The sequence below is a fragment of the Marmota marmota genome, unplaced genomic scaffold (assembly GCF_001458135.2).
Source record: "Marmota marmota marmota unplaced genomic scaffold, marMar, whole genome shotgun sequence".
NCBI lineage: Eukaryota > Metazoa > Chordata > Mammalia > Rodentia > Sciuridae > Marmota > Marmota marmota.
Window position 1 is genome coordinate 12,112,382 of NW_026000026.1, and position 19,226 is coordinate 12,131,607.

The 19,226-nt window shown below is 42.4% G+C and overlaps 2 protein-coding genes across 2 annotated transcripts in view; one reads left to right on the forward strand and one right to left on the reverse strand.

Moving 5' to 3' along the window:
• Positions 1–19,226, forward strand: part of Rtf2 (replication termination factor 2) — a 43,805-nt gene that overhangs the window by 7,600 nt on the left and 16,979 nt on the right. The window contains exons 4-5 of the mRNA XM_015479842.2: positions 2,231–2,370; positions 5,358–5,436. Coding sequence (XP_015335328.1) covers positions 2,231–2,370; positions 5,358–5,436 — 219 coding nt within the window. The remainder of the gene's footprint in view (positions 1–2,230; positions 2,371–5,357; positions 5,437–19,226) is intronic.
• LOC107137415 (beta-1,3-galactosyl-O-glycosyl-glycoprotein beta-1,6-N-acetylglucosaminyltransferase 7) lies at positions 10,655–17,247 on the reverse strand. Its single transcript, XM_015479856.2, has 3 exons — positions 16,281–17,247; positions 15,102–15,197; positions 10,655–10,881 (listed from the first exon to the last, which is right to left on the reverse strand). The coding sequence occupies exons 1-3, from the start codon at positions 17,245–17,247 to the stop codon at positions 10,655–10,657; spliced, it is 1,290 nt and encodes a 429-aa protein (XP_015335342.1).

Genomic DNA, 19,226 nt, shown 5'->3' on the forward strand with positions numbered 1-19,226 from the left:
ATAATATGGCTGTTCTTGGGAGGTCTTGTAAATCTCAAGTCTGGAGTCCCCCCCCTCCCCCGCCTCCATGTACTTTCTGTCTTAGAAATCTATTGTGCTTTCATGTGAATGAAAATCCTTTGAAAATTCTTAATGTCTTGTAAACTTGTTGGGAGGCATTATTTTTGTAATTGAGATTCAGATATTTGAAGGCTAGGGATATAGTTCAGAAGCAGAGCCCTTGATAACATGCATGAAGTCTTGGGTTTGATTCTCAGCACTGAAAAAAAAAGGACTCAGTGACTTGAATTTTATTATTATTATTTTTTTTTTTAAATATTTTTTTAGTTGTAGTTGGACACAATATCCTCATTTATTTTTATATGGTTCTGAGGATCAAACCCAGTGCCTCACATGTTCACGGCAGGCACTCTACGAGTCACTGAGCTACAGCCCCAGCCCCAGCGACTTGAATTTTAAATTTGGAATCTATTTTCATACAATGACAAAATTTTCAAAGTATGTGTGTTTTTATATTAAAAGTTCAGCTATATATTAGAAGTTCTGATTGGCAAGTTAAAATTCTTCCATTATAGTGGATAAACAAGTTTTTTAGTAAAGGAATTTGTTGAAAGGACAGAATCATTCAAATTTGGTCCATAGAGGAAATCAGACAATTAAGAATTTATTATACCCCTCATCTCAAAAAGACTTCCTTTAGTTCACATGGCTAGTCTGTAAGATGCTTAAATTAGAACTCCTTCCCCTGACTCCCAGTCTGTCTTTATGATTTTTCTTTTTACTTTTTTTATTATGATACTAAGCTTTTCATTTGAATTCTCAGAGTGATTACAGGATATGCTCACTTTAGGCAGGTTAATAATTCTGAAATGTAGCTAATGGTGGTGCTATAGAAATTGCTGTGCTGATTTTAGTTACTCTTCTACTTTGGGAAGAGAATTAATTCCTGAAAACCCCATGGTATCACAAATTATCTTGCCTCAAAAATTCAGTTATATTGAAATTAATTCATATAATTCTATACTTAAAAACAAAATGTTTAGTTTTATATATAGCTGAACCTTTAATGTAAAAACACACATACTTACATACACTCTGATTTCTTAGAGAAATCAGAGCAGTAAAGAAAAAGAATTCAAGTGAAATAATGCAGATACACAAGATTATCACTGCAGCCCACAAATACTCTGAGCAGCTCTTGCCCAGGAAGATGAGCAGTGGCTTTCCTTCTGAGGCACTTAGCTGCTCCTCAGAGTGTTAAAATCAAAAGAGGAAGAAATGCCTTGAATGCTGCAGTGGAGCCGTGGCATCAAACCACCTATCAAGCTGCATTCTGGAAAGCCCGATATTGGTGTGTTGAAATACAGTATAGCAGTATTCTGTCTTAGACTCACTAGGTGCTGGCCCACAGATTTTATTGTCTCTTCAATCATTATATAAATATGGATGGTCAGTAATATGGAGCAGACTCAGCGGGAAGAGAAGTATTCCTTATTAAAGTGCAGTAATTTCTTCCTCCCTTTCTCCCTTCCTTTGAGTGCTGGGGATTAAATATAGGGCCTTATGCATGTGAGGCAAGTGCTGTACCACTAAGGTACACCCTCAGTCTTCTGTGCAGTAATTTTTGGTGTGAGAAGATCCTTTTCCTTAAATACTCACAAAATAGAAATTACTCAACAAATTTACAGATGGTTTTTTAGTTAGGATGATTTGACTTATGATTTTTTGACTTTATATTGGTGCAGATAATAGACATTCAGTGGAAATCCTGCTTGACATTTTGACTTCTGGTCTTTTCCCAGGCTAGCGATAGGTATGCGCTATCCCTGGTGGTACTGGCCAACGACATCGAGCAGCTCCCCATCTGCCTTGTGCCCATGATGGTGAAGAGCCAGTGCTCTAGTGCACTGTGTTGCTAAGCTATGGTGCTGGTTAGGGGAGGTGTGTTCAGTGCGTTTTCCCCTTACCCCGAGTTCACCAGGACATGACCCCGTAATAAATGGAGCATCTGTACTTGGTAGTCTGTGAATTTTTAAAATCCTGTTTTCTATACAGTTTATGATTTAATATTTTATCTGTGATTCTTGGTGGTCAAAGGAAGCATCTATGGAAGAGAGGTTTGGCTTGGGAGGGATGAGAATAACAGTTTCTCTGTTAATTTAGGGGTTTTTAAGGCAAAGAATGATCCATTTACCAAATGAATTCTTAGAATGTTAATGACTTTTCTCAGAACGTGACAGAACTAAAGCTTTCTGATAATCCTGCCTGGGGAGGAGACAGAGGAAACACAAAAGGCGACAGGCACGATGACCTCCAGCGAGCACGTTTCATCTGCCCCGTGGTGGGCCTGGAGATGAACGGCCGACACAGGTGAGTGGGGGCTGGCCCAATGGTGGGCCTTGCTCTCTCCCTTCCAGCCATCTTCTCTGACCACGTCTGCTTAGCTGTGCTGTCTGTGGCTCTCTGCTCTTGATAGAGGAAAACCTAAAGTAAAGTGGAACTGGAGAAATTCTCTTGGGACATAAGACCAGAGTTTGGCTATTTGGTTGTCTTTTCCTAAGGGACAGAAGGGGCAAGTTTCCCTTGAAACAACACCTATTCCTCAGTGTTACTAAATGTATGCAGTGGCAAACATTGTTACGAGACTGAAGGCCCAGCTGGTAACACTAACTTGCTTTGAGTTTATCTAGCTAACACATCCTCTGACTTGAGCCTCAGAAATCTTGGGGTTGAGATTTATATAACAAATATAAATGAACTATACATTTTCCTCATTTAAAAATAGAAACGTTGAATGGGCTAATAGGTGTCTTTGTATAAGATGTCTCACAAGCAGAATCATTAAGCCCCTTTCCCACCATATAGAAGTATCTTTAATAACAGGTAGTCCAGACTGCCCTCTGGAATCTTCTGTCTCTACATGACATATTTGAAAGGTAGCATTTTTGCCTGTTTTCATTTAGGAAAGGGAAAAGCATCTTAGTTAAGTAAAAAACTTTGTTGCTCATGAGCAGCTGCCTTTACTCTCAGGTGTCCTGGCACGGTGTGTTCATTCACATAACAAACACATCAGGACCACTTCCCATGTGCCAGGCAGTGTGCTGAATGTGCCAGAGAGACTGACCTCCATGCTCTGGATGGCCCAGAGCTTTGTGGACTTGGAGAGAAGTAACATATAAGGCCCAAGGAACCTTTGCTTTTGAAGATTATCTTCTTCCAATAATCTGAATTTAAACCATTTAGCGTCTGTCTTGAACCTCACTGATTGGAACGAACAAAGAAATATTCTGGGGATCCTGACTCATTTTCCTAATCTTTTCTCACTTTCATGTATTTTTTATATATGCATGTACATATGTACATACACTGAAGTGAAAGTCACATACCATAAAATTGACCACTTTAAAGTATACATGTGCTGGGGTTGTGGCTTAGTGGTAGATCACTTGCCTAGCATGCATGAGGCATTGGATTGGATCCCCAGCACCATATTAAAAAAAAAAAATAAAGTATACACGTAGTGTGATTTAATACATTCACACTGTCATGCAGTCACTACCTCTATCTAATTCCAAAATATTTTTTATCACCCTGGGAGAAAAATCCATACCTGCTGAGCAGCCACTCTCTGCCCCCAGCAGCTACCAGTCTGCTTTCTGTCTCAGTGTATTTACCTGTCTGTTCTGGTTATTTCATACACATAGAATCATAAAATATTATGACCTTTTATGTCTGATTTCCCACTTCTTTTTAAGAAAACTGTAGTTCAGCCCTGAAGAGGAACTTGCCAGAAGACAAAGCTTAGTGGCAGGGCTTTGAGTGGGAGCTACCTACAGCCTGTGGCTGTGACTGTGGCTCCCCTGGTTCCTTCCCTTTTCTTCTGCTGGTTAATCTCTTCTCCTTTTCTCTTCTAAGTTACTTGAGTTGTGCCTGCTTTGGCTTTTGTCCTGATTAATAGAGCCTCTGCACTAGAAAATTTTTTGATGAATTGATATACGTAATAAACATTATACAAAGACTTAAATATACAGAGAAATAGAAATAAATTTCTAGTGTAGTAAAACACTGGATCTTTGTTTAAAGAAAAGTAATTTCCTAATATGTAATAATTGATAATCATCCATAAGACTTTTTTTTCATCCTAAATAACATTTCATTAATTTACTGCCATTTTGTTTATTGGATTTTTGTCAGGGTGGTCTGCTTCTGCTACAATCCCTGGGATATTGGTGAAAATTTCTGTTGTGCATTTGTAAGGGGCTGTGTAAAGTAAAGTGTGGAAGTGCTTTCTGCTCCTCCAGTCCTACCTTTAGGGGTTATGCTGTAAGTTTTCTGGCATTTACTGTCCCCTCCTTCACATCACACCCACATCCCATTTCTCTACTCCTCTTCAAACATCCCTGTGAGTAAACACGGATTCTTCCACATGATCATGGGGTCCTGTTATGCATATTTTGTAATCTCTTCTTTTTCCACTTCCCTGTCTGATCTGAACATGTTTCATGGCCTGGAATACCAGTTTGCTTTACTCTTAATAGTTCTGTGGGTATTCATCCTTAATTTAACTATTCATTCCCCACTGATGAGTACTGGAGTGGTTTCCTTCTCTTCTTTGTTACAGACAGTACCGTACTTCACTGTGTGACACAAATACGTTTCAACATTTGTGTACTTGGGACATGTTTCTGTACAAGCACATTTCTTTATTCTTCTCTTTTTTCACGGTATTGGGAGTTGAACCCAGTGCCTTTGCATGTTCTAAGTGAGTGCTCTACCATGAAGCCACACCCCAGCCCTGGAAGAAATTTTTAAAGTGATTCTTTAGTTGCTATGACCAAATTATCTTCCTGAAAAGTTGTGCCCACCTACCAACAAATGTACCTGTGTCCTCAGATGGTTTCCACTGAATATCCTTTAATTCGTTAACCATCGCCTGATAATATTACATATTGTGAATTTGAAATGTGTTTCCTTAACATTTGAGGTTAACCATTTTTTCATGTTCTTTTCTTAATATTTCTTTTGTGAATTTAATATTTCTTTTTTGTGTTAATGCCCTTTTCTCAGTTTTCTATTGTACTTTTATTGCTTGTTAAGATCCCTTTAAATAGTAATAAAATAAGCTCTGAACCTCATATATAGTTAAAACATCTTCTCCCTTAGTGCCTATTTTGTCTTTTAATGTGTTTATGGTTTTAGTTTCAATTTTTTAAAAAAATTTTGGACATACTTCTTTTAATAGGATAAATTTATCTTTGTGATTCTTGTCGTTGTGTAAATGAAAAGCTAATTGATAATGTAATCACTAATTTTTAGTTCTTGTCTAAGCTATTCTCCATGTTGGACTCTTTCTCTAGGTTTTGCTTCCTTCGATGCTGTGGTTGTGTGTTTTCCGAACGTGCCTTGAAAGAGATAAAAGCAGAAGTTTGCCACACAGTGAGTTCTTGCCATATTCTACTTACTCCCTTTAGTAGCTGAGGAAATCAGATGTTTGAGGTCTCTCCCTCTGCGTTTCATTTATGGATCCTTAAATTCTTTCTGAAACAGATCTGATAAGTTGCTTCTCTGCTTAAAACTCTGCTGTGTCTCTTTTTTTTTTTTTTTGGTGAAAGTACAGACTCACCAGCTTCTTGTGACCTGATGTAACCAGCCTGTGCAGGTCAGCTCTGGGCTGTTCCTGGATGTGCCACTCTCTCCTGGGCCTGCATTCCCTCTACTCTGACCTGCCAGCCTGGAGAGGCCCTGCTCCCCCTGAGCCTTGGATTCAGTTCTTACTTCCGTGGTGAATCTTTGTTGCTAGTCCTCTTTCCACTTTCCTTGGTACTGTGTTACTCCACTGACCTCATCATGATGCAATGTGTATTTATGTGTGTGTTTTTGGACCATGAATTTTTGAAGGTGGGAACAAAATGGGTTCATTTTCTGATCTCCGGGGCTTGTTCCCTCTAGGGCATATCCTCCACAAACACTCACATGAATGAGCAAATGCCTTGGTGTGACAGCTAGCCTTCTCAGCTCACACAAAGGAAATACTTATGATGTTGCTTCTATAGAGTTGTGTTACCAAAGCCCCAAACCCCCATGTCTTTGGTGTTCTTCTGGCCTTGGAAAGCCTGGCATTTAGTTTGGTGTTATGGATGCCTGCAGCTTCTGACTGTACACCTGTATTAACTGGATTTCATTAGACCTGTATTATTTCCCCATGTTGTGGATGATTCTCGGCCAGTAGCTTTCATGAAGCACTTGTCATGGGGGCAGCCATGCCCTAGGTACCTATTGGTGGCATATTCTGGAAGAAAAAAATCCTTGAGGGTCCTGCCCTTGGGCATCCCACTCCAGCTGGAGAGAGAGACACTCAATAAAGGAGCAAGACTGTATGGGCTGTGATGGATGCTTGGAAGGAAGCATTCAAGGCAGTGACGGGGAGAGACTGCACTAGTGGAGGTCAGGAAGGCATCTCTGGAGGTTTGACCAAAACTAGAGGGAAAGAGGAGTCAGCCGTGCACACTTGAAAGCAACCTCTTCGGCAGCAGAAATAGCATGTTAGCAGCTCAGAGTGACAGAGGACTTTGCTAGTTCAGGGAATAGAAAGTGTGGCCAGGGTGGAGGGCAGAAGAGGAGAAGTAGGTGAGATTGGAAGGTTAAGAGGGGTCACTTATACAGGGCCAGGGTGGCTACATTGTGTTTATGGATTTTATTCTAAGGTCACTGAAAAGCTAGAGGGCAGCTTTAACCCAGATATACTTTAGATTTAAAATTATTCCCTCTGCTAAAGAAGCTGGACATGGAAGAGGACATCTTTGGTGATTCATTTATAGAGCTCAGGCAGGTAAAAGGTAATTGGTGGTGCAGAAGTCAGTGGAGGGCATTTGGGGTGACTATGAATGAAGCCTTCATAGAATTTGGAAACTCTTATTAAGCTTTATTTTTTTTTTTAAAAAAGAATTGATTATGTAGTTTAATTGGCAGTATTTATAGTGTCTCCTGTTGGAAGACAATGTTACTAGTGTTCCAAGGGAAAACAAGATTTAGATGACAGGCCCTATGCTCAGGGAGGCTGCAGTCCTACTGGAATCATAAGTTACATGAACTATCTTGTTCCATTTTATTCTTTGAGGCCAAATTCCAACATGGTAAAGGTGTTTTTGATGTTCAGGGGCCAGAGCACTTTCTTATGGCGGTGCTGTGGTGGGAAGTGGCTACATGAATGGGTAAGCATTTGTTCCGGGCCTAGAAGGAAGAGTGTGTATGTCATGGGACCAACTCTCCAAGGAGAGCATGATTGCTAGACATAGAGATGTTGCTTTGAGGTGATCCACAGACAGGGTGTCAAACATCTCTGTAGAACATCACTGAGTGAGATGCTGATAATTTGGCAGCACTTCTGCAGACCTGCTTGGGTGAAGGAAGAAAGTCTCCTTGGTCATAGTATTTTTTATTACCTTTCTTAATATTTGCTTACTGCCTCAGAAAGAGTAAGCTTAAGCTCAGAGCCATTTCTGCCAAACTCTGCTGAGGGGAAGAGCAATGACACATCTTCTGGAGCTGCAGCAAATCATGCAGATGTCACTGAAGGGAAATAAAGCCACAGTGTCAGGAACCAAGACAAGTGTTTTCATTTTTTAGATAATGTCTGAAATATAGAGAAGTCACTGACATTAGAACAATGTCAGGAGCCTCAAGGGTATTTAGGGCATGTGTTTTCTCTACTTTTTGGCAGGCGGACTACTAGGGGTTGAACACAAGGGTGCTTGACCCTTTTTATTTTTTAAGACAGGGTCTTACTACATTGCTCGGGCTAAGTGCTGAGGCTAGCCTTGAACTTGCAATCCTCCTGCCTCAGCCCCTCGCTGCTGGGATCACAGGTGTGCATGTCTGTGGTTTCACTGACATTGGACTTTTCAGCTCACTAGAAGAGATTAAAGGGTTTGAAATAGCCTTGGTCCCATGTTGGAAAACACATGGTGTGTGCACTTGATTTCAGTTAACAGGATCCAGACAGATACAGTTGCTAGGGTTTTTGTTTTGTTTTATTTTTACTGTAAACAAATCAGTAGCCAAAAAATTAATTGTATTCCCTACTGTGTTCTTCACTTCTTGTAAGAAGCAGCAGCAATTGGAGTAATTATGGGATGCTTGTTACTTAGAGCACGATCCATAGATCTGTGATATTAGCATCACCTGAGAGTTTGTTTGATTTTTTTTAAGAAATGCAGAATTTCAGCCCTAATTCAGACCTGTTGAAATAGAATTTGCACTTTGAGAAGATTGCCAGATGATTTGTATGCATAGTAGTAAAATGTGAAAAGTGCTGCTGAGCAGATGTTAGGGGTATGATAAGTAGTTTTTGGCTTGCTAACTTTCTGGCTTTGTATATTTGGGCTTTCTAGGGGGGTGAATGGGATTTGTGGTTGTTTTAAAATAAGAAGTAAAACTATGGGTGCTGATGTTGTCTTTTTGCATTCATTTTATGAAGTAAGTGGAGTGGAAAGGGAAAGATTACTTAGAAAAGGAAATATTTTCAAAATTGGTCTCCTAATTCTAATTCCCAGACCCTGGCCTCTTCCAGGTTAAGATTTCTGCAATTTCTGTGGTCTTGATGAATGTTCAGCCTCGGGGAATCACATAATATATGGCCTTGCCAATGTATTTCAGACATTTTTTTTTTTTTTTTTACTTATGATTTAATTTTGTCCTTTTACTTTACAAATGAGTACACATAGAGTCTGGTTCAGTATAGAGCAAGCATTGGCTTCTTCTTGGTTTGATACTAACAGGCTGCCACTTGCCTGGCCTCTTAGCCTTCCATAGTCAGAGTGGCCATCTGTCTCTCACCCTGTTCATCCATTTCCTCCCCCAAAACTCCACCAGAGCTCAGGTCCCAAGCTGCTTTGTTGCACTGTCTCTTATGTTAGTTTCTTTCTTTTATAGTTTAGGAAGCTATGTTTGTGATAGTATCGGAGCTTGCAGGGCAGGGGCAGTCTGTAACCCTTCCAATGAGGGCACAGACCTCATGGAGTTGAGTGATGGCCTGGGCTCTGCAGCCAGACTGCTTGCCTGCTCCAGTGCCAGCTTCCGAGCCCAGTGATCCTGGGAAGGTTTCATTGCCTGCCTGTGCCCCAGTTTCCTGCTCTGCGAAAGCATTAGATGTTATTCTGAGTGCTGCTTCTATGATAACACATTCGATCCTCACAGTAGCCCTGGTGGTAGTTATTCTGATGTATCAGGTCACTCTTCATAGTGTATGACTGTGCTAAGGATTGACACTGAAATGGAGTGAAGGCAGTGCCTTAGGCCTGGCTCTGTCACGGTAGCCCTGCACCATACACCCATGTTTCAAGTACATTGAAAAGACTTTAAGTTTCTTTTTTTTTTTTTAAATGTGGCTTGCATCCAGTCACTACTGAGTTTTTATAAAATGCAGAGCACATGATTATGGTGAAGCCAGGCAGTCAGAATGTCTCAGTTCGTACCTTTGAGAATGCTGTTTACCTGGAAGACTGAAGCAAAATGGTGGTGTGCTACAGGAGACTCCTGTTGTCTTTCTGGTACTGCTGATGTTTTCTGTGCGTTTTCAGGGGAAGAAATGTTCATTTAAATCAAGATCTTTCTGTTCTGTGGTTCGCTTAAATTTGGCCTGTGGTGCTTGCCTTCAGAACCTCTCTTCCTCTCCTTAGCTTCCTGCCTCTCCAGGGCTGTGATTTTATTTGTATGTGTGGGAAGGTTGTTTATTGAGGTGCTTGCAGTTTGCCTTTGAAATATGTTCACTTCTTTAGTTTCCTCCTGCTTTTCCTTTTTTAGTTGTTTTATGCTGTGTTCTTTAGTGGCTGTATACTTCAATCCTGTGTGATACCACGAACACTTTTAGAGAAAGTTTTCAACTAGTGTGTATAAAATTCTCAGTGACAGCAGCAACAATAAAACAGGGACCCTGCGAGGGAGGAGAGCTGGATCTGTGGCTGGAGGTAGTTCAGACCGTCGGTGCCTTAGGCCTGGCTCTGTCACGGTAGCCCTGCACCACACGTGTATATAGTATCTGAAGTTAAATTAATTAAAAATATAAAAGTTAAAAATCAAGATTCACTGCCTCTTTCTCACCACATTTTCATCGTCCAACGTCCCCTACAGCTGTGGTAGTGTTGGGCACTCAGGTGTTTCCACTCCACATGGACCTATTTGACCCAGAGAAATTAATGATTGGGTATTTTTCTAGGGTTCTCCAGAATAAGGTTATATTGTTCTTAGCCAATAAGGACAACTTTAGATAAACATGTTTTCATTTTCAGTGGGAGCTTGTGCGTTATTGTCTCTATACAAGAGTTTCAGGCCCTCAGAACAAGATGTGTTGCTCTTAGCTCCAGCTTGAACCTGGATCTCAGCATTTGGAGAACCCAGGTTTTCAGCAACCATCTCCTGAAGCTGTCTGCCTCCAGATGTTTCTCCATATGTCACCACTGGTAGCTTGAGTTATTTTTTCTCTTGTGATTTCTTTCTCAAAGCTATAAAAGTGGCCTGTAATCAATAATAAAGTCTTGTCAATAGCATGTTTCTGAATTCATTTTTGGACTGGTCTTGTCCCATTCTTTCTCTTTTGGTTCGTCCTCTTGTTTCAAGTCAGGAAACAGAGTGATCCCCAAAAGAGCATCCACGCTGCTTAGTGGGTCAGTTTCATGTTGAAACGAGTTTCCTGTTGGAAACTCCAGTGTGGTTCCACGGGGACTTCTGCCTGCCTTAGGGTCTGAAGTCGGTGCCGCCTCTCTAAGCATGTAACCACAAGTGGGTCTGAGGAGGGCTCGAATTTGTTGGCAAACAGAGAAGGTGACTTAATGATCCATGGCAGGTCTCCTAGTCCGTACACACAGGTGTCTTGGATGTAGTGGCCTACAAGAAGAAAGACGAAAACTGAGCTGCTGTTGTTTCCCCCCAGTTCACATTCACACAGAAAAGAGGCTGCGCTGCTTCTGATAGCATCTGACAGGCTCTGTGCCTTCATAAGAGTTCAGACCAATAGCATTTCCATGATTGCTTTAGCTGAGACTTTTGTGTTGAGTTCTGAATTTAAGGTGAAAAAGGAGCATTTTCATTCTTTTTGTTTGTGATTTCTAAAATGTTTGATACTTGCTTGACTGCCTTAGGTGAATACTGTGGAATCTTAGCTAGTGTGGCACAGGGAATCGAAGTAGCACTCATTTGCCTGGTAAAATCTAAATTCTGATAGGTTTTTTTTTTTTTGTGTGTGTGTGTGTGTACCTGAGGATTGGACCCACAGTGAGCTTATACTATACACCCTGCCCCTTTTATTTTATTTTGAGTCAAAGTATCAAAATACCAGTTGCCCAGGCTGGCCTCAAACTTGGGATTCTCCTGCCTCAGCTTCCCAAGTTGCTGGGATTACAGGTGTGCACCACCTTGCCCTACTCTATTAGGTTCTGATTCCACAACCTTCTCAGTCTTTTCCTAGGTCGTGAGTAGTTCATCAAGAAGGTGTCAGTTTTAATGATCATCGCTTTGTCTTTCATTGGTTTTGCAGAGTGAGCATGTCATGTGTAATTAAAAGGGAAATTGCATTTGGAAGCTGTGCTGATGGGATCCCTTTGAGACAAACCCTGTGGCATTTCTAGTGCCTCACACTGTGTGTGATACCTTCTACTCTCTTGATCCTCTCGACACCACACTGATGTGGTTTCCATTTGCACCCTCAGTTTGCAGGTGAGAAGTGAGGTCTCAGCTCTGGAGCAGAGGCCTGTCCATTTGGTGACCCTGCCCTCTCACTGCTGAGCTCCTTCTTTTGCCCTTCCTATATCGGCCCAGGAAAATAGTGTTTTAAAAGGGAGAGGGGTACTGCAAACTGAAAAGTCTAATGTTGTTTATAAGATGAAATAAAATCAGAAGGAACTCTGCTTCTGCTGAGCAGAGTCTATGTAAAGGGCCTAGAACTGGCACTTGGTAGGCATGGCACTGGTGGCAGCTACTATCATGATGAAACGTTTTTTAAGTGAAGGACTTTTTTGTGTGTGTGTGTGTGTGTGTGTGTGTGTGTGGTACTGGAAACAGGACCCAGGGGTGCTTTATTCCTGAGCTACATCCCCAGCCTTTTTAAAAAAAAATATTCGAGACAGGATTTCATAAGTTTCCTGGACTGGTGTTGAACTTGCAATCCTCCTGAGTTGCTAGGATTTCAGGTGTGTGCCACAATGCCTGGATAACTGATAAACACTCTTGGTACTAAGTGATGGAATCTCAATAATATCTAAGTAGTTAAAAAGTCTAAGTTCAAAGATAAGCAGTGTGAAAAACAGGACATAAATGAGCAATGAATCAGCTACCCCTTGATCATAACTTCATAACTGTTGTTTAGATGCATATGGGTTTGAACTAGAAGGAAACAGAAAAAAATGGAACATTTTCAAGGTCCTGTTAATGCTGTGTAGGCAATTAAAAATAAAGGAGCTCTTGGCTGCTGGTTATTGTGGGATATTGGCATTCTGTGGCAGGGTTGAATGTGAGCTGGCCAGTGTTGTTGCCATGGGCAGGTGCACCTTGTTTGAGACCCAACTCTGCCCTTCCTGTGCATTTGGGTGTGGCTTTAGGACTAGGTGAGCCTGGGGTCGGATACTAGCGTCTACCTGAGAGTGCTTGCTTGTGAGGATGAGTGCAGGCTCCAGAAGGTGCACCACCATTTCTACCCATAGTGCTTGGCCTGAGTCGGTGCTGATCTGAATGCTGCCCACATGTGGCTTTGTGATTGCTGTTCAGCCAACTAACTGAACTTGGTTTATTTTGCATGTCTAGTCAAACCCAGGGGCCATACCCAAACAGTTTGTACCCTGAAGCCAGTGATGGTAAGAACTTTCTGAACTGTTTGCAGTTAGGGGCAGTGCTGTTGTTGAAACATTCAGGTTGCCACCATGTAAATCTTTAGCCATTACTGTATTCCTGAGCCATTACTGTATTATTGGTAGCCACAACCCTTCTTCTACCACTTGCACACCATTTTCAGGGAGCATCTAAGCCTCTTGCTTTTCTGAGCACTTAGGTACTGGTCCTAGCCACCCCTGTGGTAATGGCAGGAGTGCCTGCTTCCTAATGAAAGGCAGGCTGTTTGTCAACCTGCTGTTGTTGCGCTGTTGCCTTCTTGCCCTGTGAAGAGCTCCCCAGTTGAATCATGTCTACCCATTGAAAGACACTTCATGGAATGTTTAGGAGTGGGGCGTAGCTCACTGGTGGTGCACTTGCCCAGTGTGCACAAATTCATCCCAACCCCCACCAACAAGGCAAAAGGGAAAAATCCCAGCTCTTCTGCTGCTACCTCTCAGGAGGTGGAGGTACACAAGGCCAGAAGAATTACTTGTCTTTGAACTATTCTGACATCAAAGTTTACGTTTCCATTTACCTATAGCCCATGTATTTGGGGTCAGTCTTTTTTTTTTTAATATTTATTTTTTAGTTTTCAGTGGACACAACATCTTTATTTATTTATTTATTTATTTTTATGTGGTGCTGAGGATCGAACCCAGCACCCCACGCATGCCAGGCGAGCACATTACCACTTGAGCCACATCCCCAGCCCCGGGGTCAGTTTTTTTAATAGCTAGAAAACTAACTGAACTTGGTTTATTTTGCTTGTCTAGTCAAACCCAGGGGCCATACCCAAATGCACTATTAGAACAGGTCGTCCCATCTCTGCAGTAGTTCCCCGCCTGTGGCTAGGAAACTACTCGTGGACAAACTGCAGGGCCCAAGTGTCTTTGCAGAGGGGATGCTGTGCCACAGCCACCTTCATATAGCTTTGCTTGGGTCTTCTGCATTCTCTATTCACTACTGTTTGCAGCTCCACCTGAAGGCTGGACACCCCCTGCCATTTTCCTTTCAGAGCTCTCACAGCATTGGCATCTCTGCTGAACTCCTTGACATTGAACTGTGAGCTGCCTGTCATGCATCTTGTTCTCCCCTACACTACTGCACCTCCCAAGCAGCCATCTTGGGGGTGGGGGAATGGTGACAGTGGGCCAGAAGAGGTCCACAGGAGTCACATTCCAGTGTCTCTCTCTAGGCATCCCCCAGCCTGGTGTGCCAAGAACCCCTCTGCACCCAATCAGTTCCTTCTAGACTTTTCATGGAATAAAGGCACATGCTCCCCATCCAAAACCCGGCTTTGGGGTGTCCATCTATCCCCTCCCATGACTAAAACCTCTGGGACACCAAAGAGACGAGGAATAGATTGGGGGGGGGGGATAAACTTTGAATTACTTAAAAATGTAATAATCTCTTTTCCTTATTTCTTTTAGAAAGCATGCAGGTAAGACAAGTGTGAGGCCCGATGCTCCAGAGAGGGCATAGCAGACTATCTGTAAAAGGCCAGAGAGGACATGTTTTGGCCTTTGTGGGTCCCTACTCAGTCCTGCCCTTCACTATCATAAATAAGGTACTGCTGGGCGTGGTGGTGCACACCTATAATCCCAGTGACTTGGGAGGCTGAGGCAGGAGGATTGTAAGTTGGAGTCCAGACTATACAATTTAGTGAGACATTGTCTCAAAAAAAAAAAAAAAAGTCTGGGATGTAGCTCAGCGGTAGAGCATTCCTGGGTTCAATCCCAGTACCAAACAAAAACAAACACACAGTAAAACAAGCACATGGGTGTGGCTTTGTTCCAGTAAAACTTTGTTTATATAAAGAAGTAGCAGGCAGTCACGCATGGCAGCAGTTGGCTCACCCCACTGTCATCAGGCACCTGCGTTATTCAGTCTTATATTCTAATGCACAGTGAACACAGGGCTCGTTTTTAGTCAGTGTTGGGTTTGAATTCTAAAAGCAGATTTAAAAAAAATTCAGATAGCTTGTGACTTTTATCTAAAAACTTATTCAGTTATAGCCCTGCTTATTCACCTCGTGAAAGTTTATCCCCATGTATGTTTAAGGATTGTACCTTTTCTGTGTGGAGCTTATGTTAAATTAAAAACTTTGTACACTTTGACACCCATGCTGTTAGGTGGCCACTGACTCCAGGTCAAGCCTGGTTGCAGTGGCCCCCACCACTGTTGAGGCAGCAGCTGTGTGATTTTTGTATGAGGTTCCATAGCCTTGCTTTGCTGGCTTTTACCTCTACATCCGTCGTGGACACTTCCTTCCTCTGCTCTCCTCTTCATGGCTCGAATGTTCCCTTCCCAGCCAGCATCTGGCGCAGCACCTGGAGCATCTAAGGAGACACAACCAGCACACACAGTGTGGACCCAGCTTCCTGAACTTTTAGTACAAGTTCTTCTGCAAGGTCATTGCCGTTCCCTCTAGATCAGGCAGTCAGTGAGAAGGACAGGGGGCAGTCCATTGTTGGCTGAGGCGCCTCGTTGGTTATGTCCTACCAGGGGCTAGCACTCGTGGGCAGGTGGTGCACCACTCTGGTGGTGATGTCAGGGCCGACCAAGGGCCGGGCTCTGCATCTGTGTGCCTGGTGTTCCTTCATCCCTTTGCCTCCCCTGTAACTCATTCATGTATGTTGGGTGCTCTTCGTGGTCATGGGGGTTCTTGGATTGTGATTGTTCTGGAACAGCCTCTCCAGTGATTTGAAATTGGGACTTGAAACAGGTATGGGATTTTAAAAGGGGTCTCGGCAGTCTCTGCCAGGTCCTTTGCACGGTGTTCTGGACTGATGAGTGTGGCTTTTTAAGCCTAAAGCCATGCTCCTGAGGAGCCAGTTGGCCATTTACAAAGAGGAAATACTTAAGTCCATTTAGAAGAGGGTGTTAGATTTCCCTCTGCCTTGGAGAACCTATCCAAAGTATTAGATTTGCAACAACAACAAAAAACAACCAGCTTTAATATTTTCCTTTTTGTGGTGCTGGGGATTGAGCCCAGGGCCTTGTGCATGCGAGGCAAGCACTCTACCAACTGAGCTTTGTCCCCAGCCCCTAATATTTTCCATTCTTAATGGCCGTTTGCACACCATTTGACCCTAATGCATCTCCAGTAGTGTTTATCAAGTGAGGGAAGAATGAAGAACTTTCCAAAAAGTTATGCTCAGCATTTTCAAAAGGCTCTGGCTGAGGTGAAGGCAAAATGCCAGACTCCTTTCTACAGAGGGAACAAATGCAGCCATGTTTGCTTGGGAACCTGGTGGCCTTTGCTAATGTCAGACTCCTAAAACCAAAGACCTGGATTCCTCAAGCAGGCATTTACAAAGCCACAGGAAGACAGCTAAATAGAAAGCATCTTCAATTAAGAATGAGACTCCTGAGATTGCTTCTGACCTGAGCAGACATTTGTATGGTCGGATGGCGCTTACCTTTTAGTTGATTTAAGGTCACCCAGTAGTGCTGCTCTGGGTTGTGGATGTGTTTGGACCACTGAAGCATGTCTTTTGCACGGATGTCAGTCAGTATGAACTCCACAAACTTTCTTGTGAGTATGTAGTACGCACTTCCAAAATATATGGTTAGGTTATGAGGTGGCTTGTGTTTGAATTTTTTATTTGGAGATACATGGACATTTCCTTCAGGACTGGGCTCAGGATGACTTTGACTGGCCTCGGATTTAATGTTTAGCAGATGGATTACTCCAGGAGTAATATTTTTATCATTCCATTTGCTTCTGATGTGGTATATAATTTCTTTGTTGGTTTTGATTGGAAAATCTTGTCCACAAAGATTAATGACATAGTTCCATTGAAATTTGGAGTGGACTAGATCTTTCATACAATTAATGTCTGCCTGTAGTCTTGTAAGGCCAGCATGAACCACCTTCTGTCTCTTTGAAATAAAGATGTTTTCAAAACAGTCAACCAGGCTTTGCACCACAGTCTTATACTTCTTTGAGGCCTTTTCATCGACATGAATACAATAAACATTTTGAGGTGCATAAATAGCTCTGAGAAGCTGCACAAACATGGCCAGCTCCTTGTGAATGGTTATAATATATGCCAAAGAGAAATTACCCTCTTCTGCAGACAGGGGCCTGGTTATGAAGTGCAGTCCTTGGGAAATCCTGGAGCAGTTTCCTGGTGTACGTAAATAAGCAAATATTCCAGTTGTTTGAGGGTTTTTACAGAATTTTGCGATTTGGGGAGCTGCCTCTTTCCCTTGAAATAAAGCTGAACATAGTTCATCTGGATAGAAGCCACATTCCACTGCTTCTGGAGAGGTGGGCACCTCCTCTGCTTCCTCAGGATCTGGGCTTTTTAAGTAAAGGAAAACGAAGATGCAAATTGCTACACACACGAGGAGCCCAGGTTTTGTGGCTCGAAGTTGGCTCATGTTTTGAGTTCTGAGCGCATTCTGATTACTGCAATCGGAAAGTTTTTCCTTTAAATTTCCTAAAAGAACAACAGGTAGAATTTAGAGTGTTGTAACTTTTTTTCCAACTTTATCAAAGCATACTAAAACTACATGTATTTAAAGTTCATAATTTTACCAGTGTTTTTTTTGTGACAAGGTCTCACCATATTGCCCAGACTGGGCTCAAAGTCCTGGTCTCAGGTAACCCTCTTGCTCAGCTGGGCTGCAGCTGCACACCACCAGCTGACTAGAATAGGGCCAGTTTTTATGTATTTGAATGTCTGAGAAACCACCACCACAGTGAAGATAACAAGCGTTCTCCCCACCCCTGAGTTTTAACCCTTCCCTCTTGCCATCCCCACCTCTGAGCAGTCACTGGCAGGCTTTCTGTCTTTCTGGATTCATTTGCATATTCTAGAATTTTATGTAATTTTATAGCATGTACTTTCTCTGCCTGGTGTTTTTCACTTGTGATAATGCTGCTGAGAATCGTCCTTGTCATTGTGTTTATCCCTGTTCTTTCTTATTGCTGTATTCAATCCTATGACTGGGCGCAGTTGGTGCATTCCTCTGCTGATGGGCATTTAAGTCGTTGCCAGTTTGTGTTTCTGGGATGCTATAAGCATGGCGTACTGCCGCAGTCTGGCTGGGCACAATCAGGAGCCACTTGTCAAAAGAAACTAACTTTATTTTTAGAACCACCCACGCCAAACAAAACAGCCTCTCAGGAAAAACCCTCAGAGCCTCAATTGCCACCACCGGCTTTCCACAAGCCTCTCTCTCCCACACAAGCTTCTCTCCACCTCCCACAGTCCTCCTGCTCTTGAGGCCGATTGGCTGGGTCATGTGGGCGGAGCCAAAAAAGTCCCCCAATGAGCAGCTCCGTGGTCTGAAAGGGCAGGGAAACAGCCCAATGAGCATCACCGCAGAGGAGCCAATCAGCTAGATGTTGCTGGGGCCGAGGAGCCAATCAGCTAGATGTTGCTGGGGCCGCTGTGAGCCAATCATCAGCCGGCAGCTGGAAGTTTGCTGGCAGCTGGAAGTTTGCTGGGGCCCCTTCGGCTGTGGCTCTCAACAGCATACCAGCCTGTGTGGGCAGGTATTTTCGTTTTCTTGGCTAAACATTAGATGGTGCTATAGCTGGTCCACTCATCACTACGTTTGCCCCCCCATGACACCCCCAGGCTGTTTTCCAGAGTGGCTGAAGCAGCAGTGTATGCGAGTCCACTTGCTTTGCATCCTGTCAGCGCTGGGTGAGATCAGGTGTTTTAACTGTAGCTGTTCTAATAAGCATGGAGTGGTGGGTCCTTGGGGTTTGACTCTGCATCTCCCTGCTGACTGAAGATGTTGAGATATTTTCAAGTGTTTTCCCCATTTATTTATGCCATTATTCTGTATTATGTTGAAACTACATCTTTTCAGTAAAGCAAATGACAAAGAGAAATTTTGTGATTATAAACCTAAATCTTTTGAATTAGTTTATGAATTGTTTTAGAGGAATACTTTACTGATTAAATACAAAATGTCTTTATCTAATGAAGTTATTTGATGATAACGTAGTTGCCTATCTTGAGCTATATGTAGGTATATGAATAGGTATAGCCATAGCAAAAAGTAATCAAAAGTCTTTTAATTAGTTAAATATTAGTGCTACCATTCTTAGAAATTTAGGGTAGGAAATTTGTCAGCTAAAATGTCATTTGAGTCATGTCTCTCTGTTCCCATAAAAAGCCACGTCTTTTTCTGTGTCCTGTTCTTCAGAAGCCTCTGTACTTTGGACGGGAGTTCTGTCCCGGAGTTGACATAATGCCTTGCCTGTCCTCTCATCATTACACGTGCTGTTCAGATTGACCAGACAGCATTTTGAATTATCCTTGAGTTCTTGACTGTGAGGCATCGAAATCCACAAATATATGCTGATTGTGGATTTTTAAAATGTTTTATATTTATTTTCATTG

Bases quoted from the DNA above. Each gene is read 5' to 3' on its own strand.
- LOC107137415 (XM_015479856.2), bottom strand. From the start codon at position 17,247: ATGAGCCAACTTCGAGCCACAAAACCTGGGCTCCTCGTGTGTGTAGCA. The intron at 15,198-16,280 runs GTAAGCGCCATC...GTGTCTCCTTAG, and splicing joins GACCTTAAATCAACTAAAAG to ATGCTCCAGGTGCTGCGCCA. The intron at 10,882-15,101 runs GTAAAAGCCAGC...TTCTTCTTGTAG, and splicing joins TGTCCACGACGGATGTAGAG to GCCACTACATCCAAGACACC.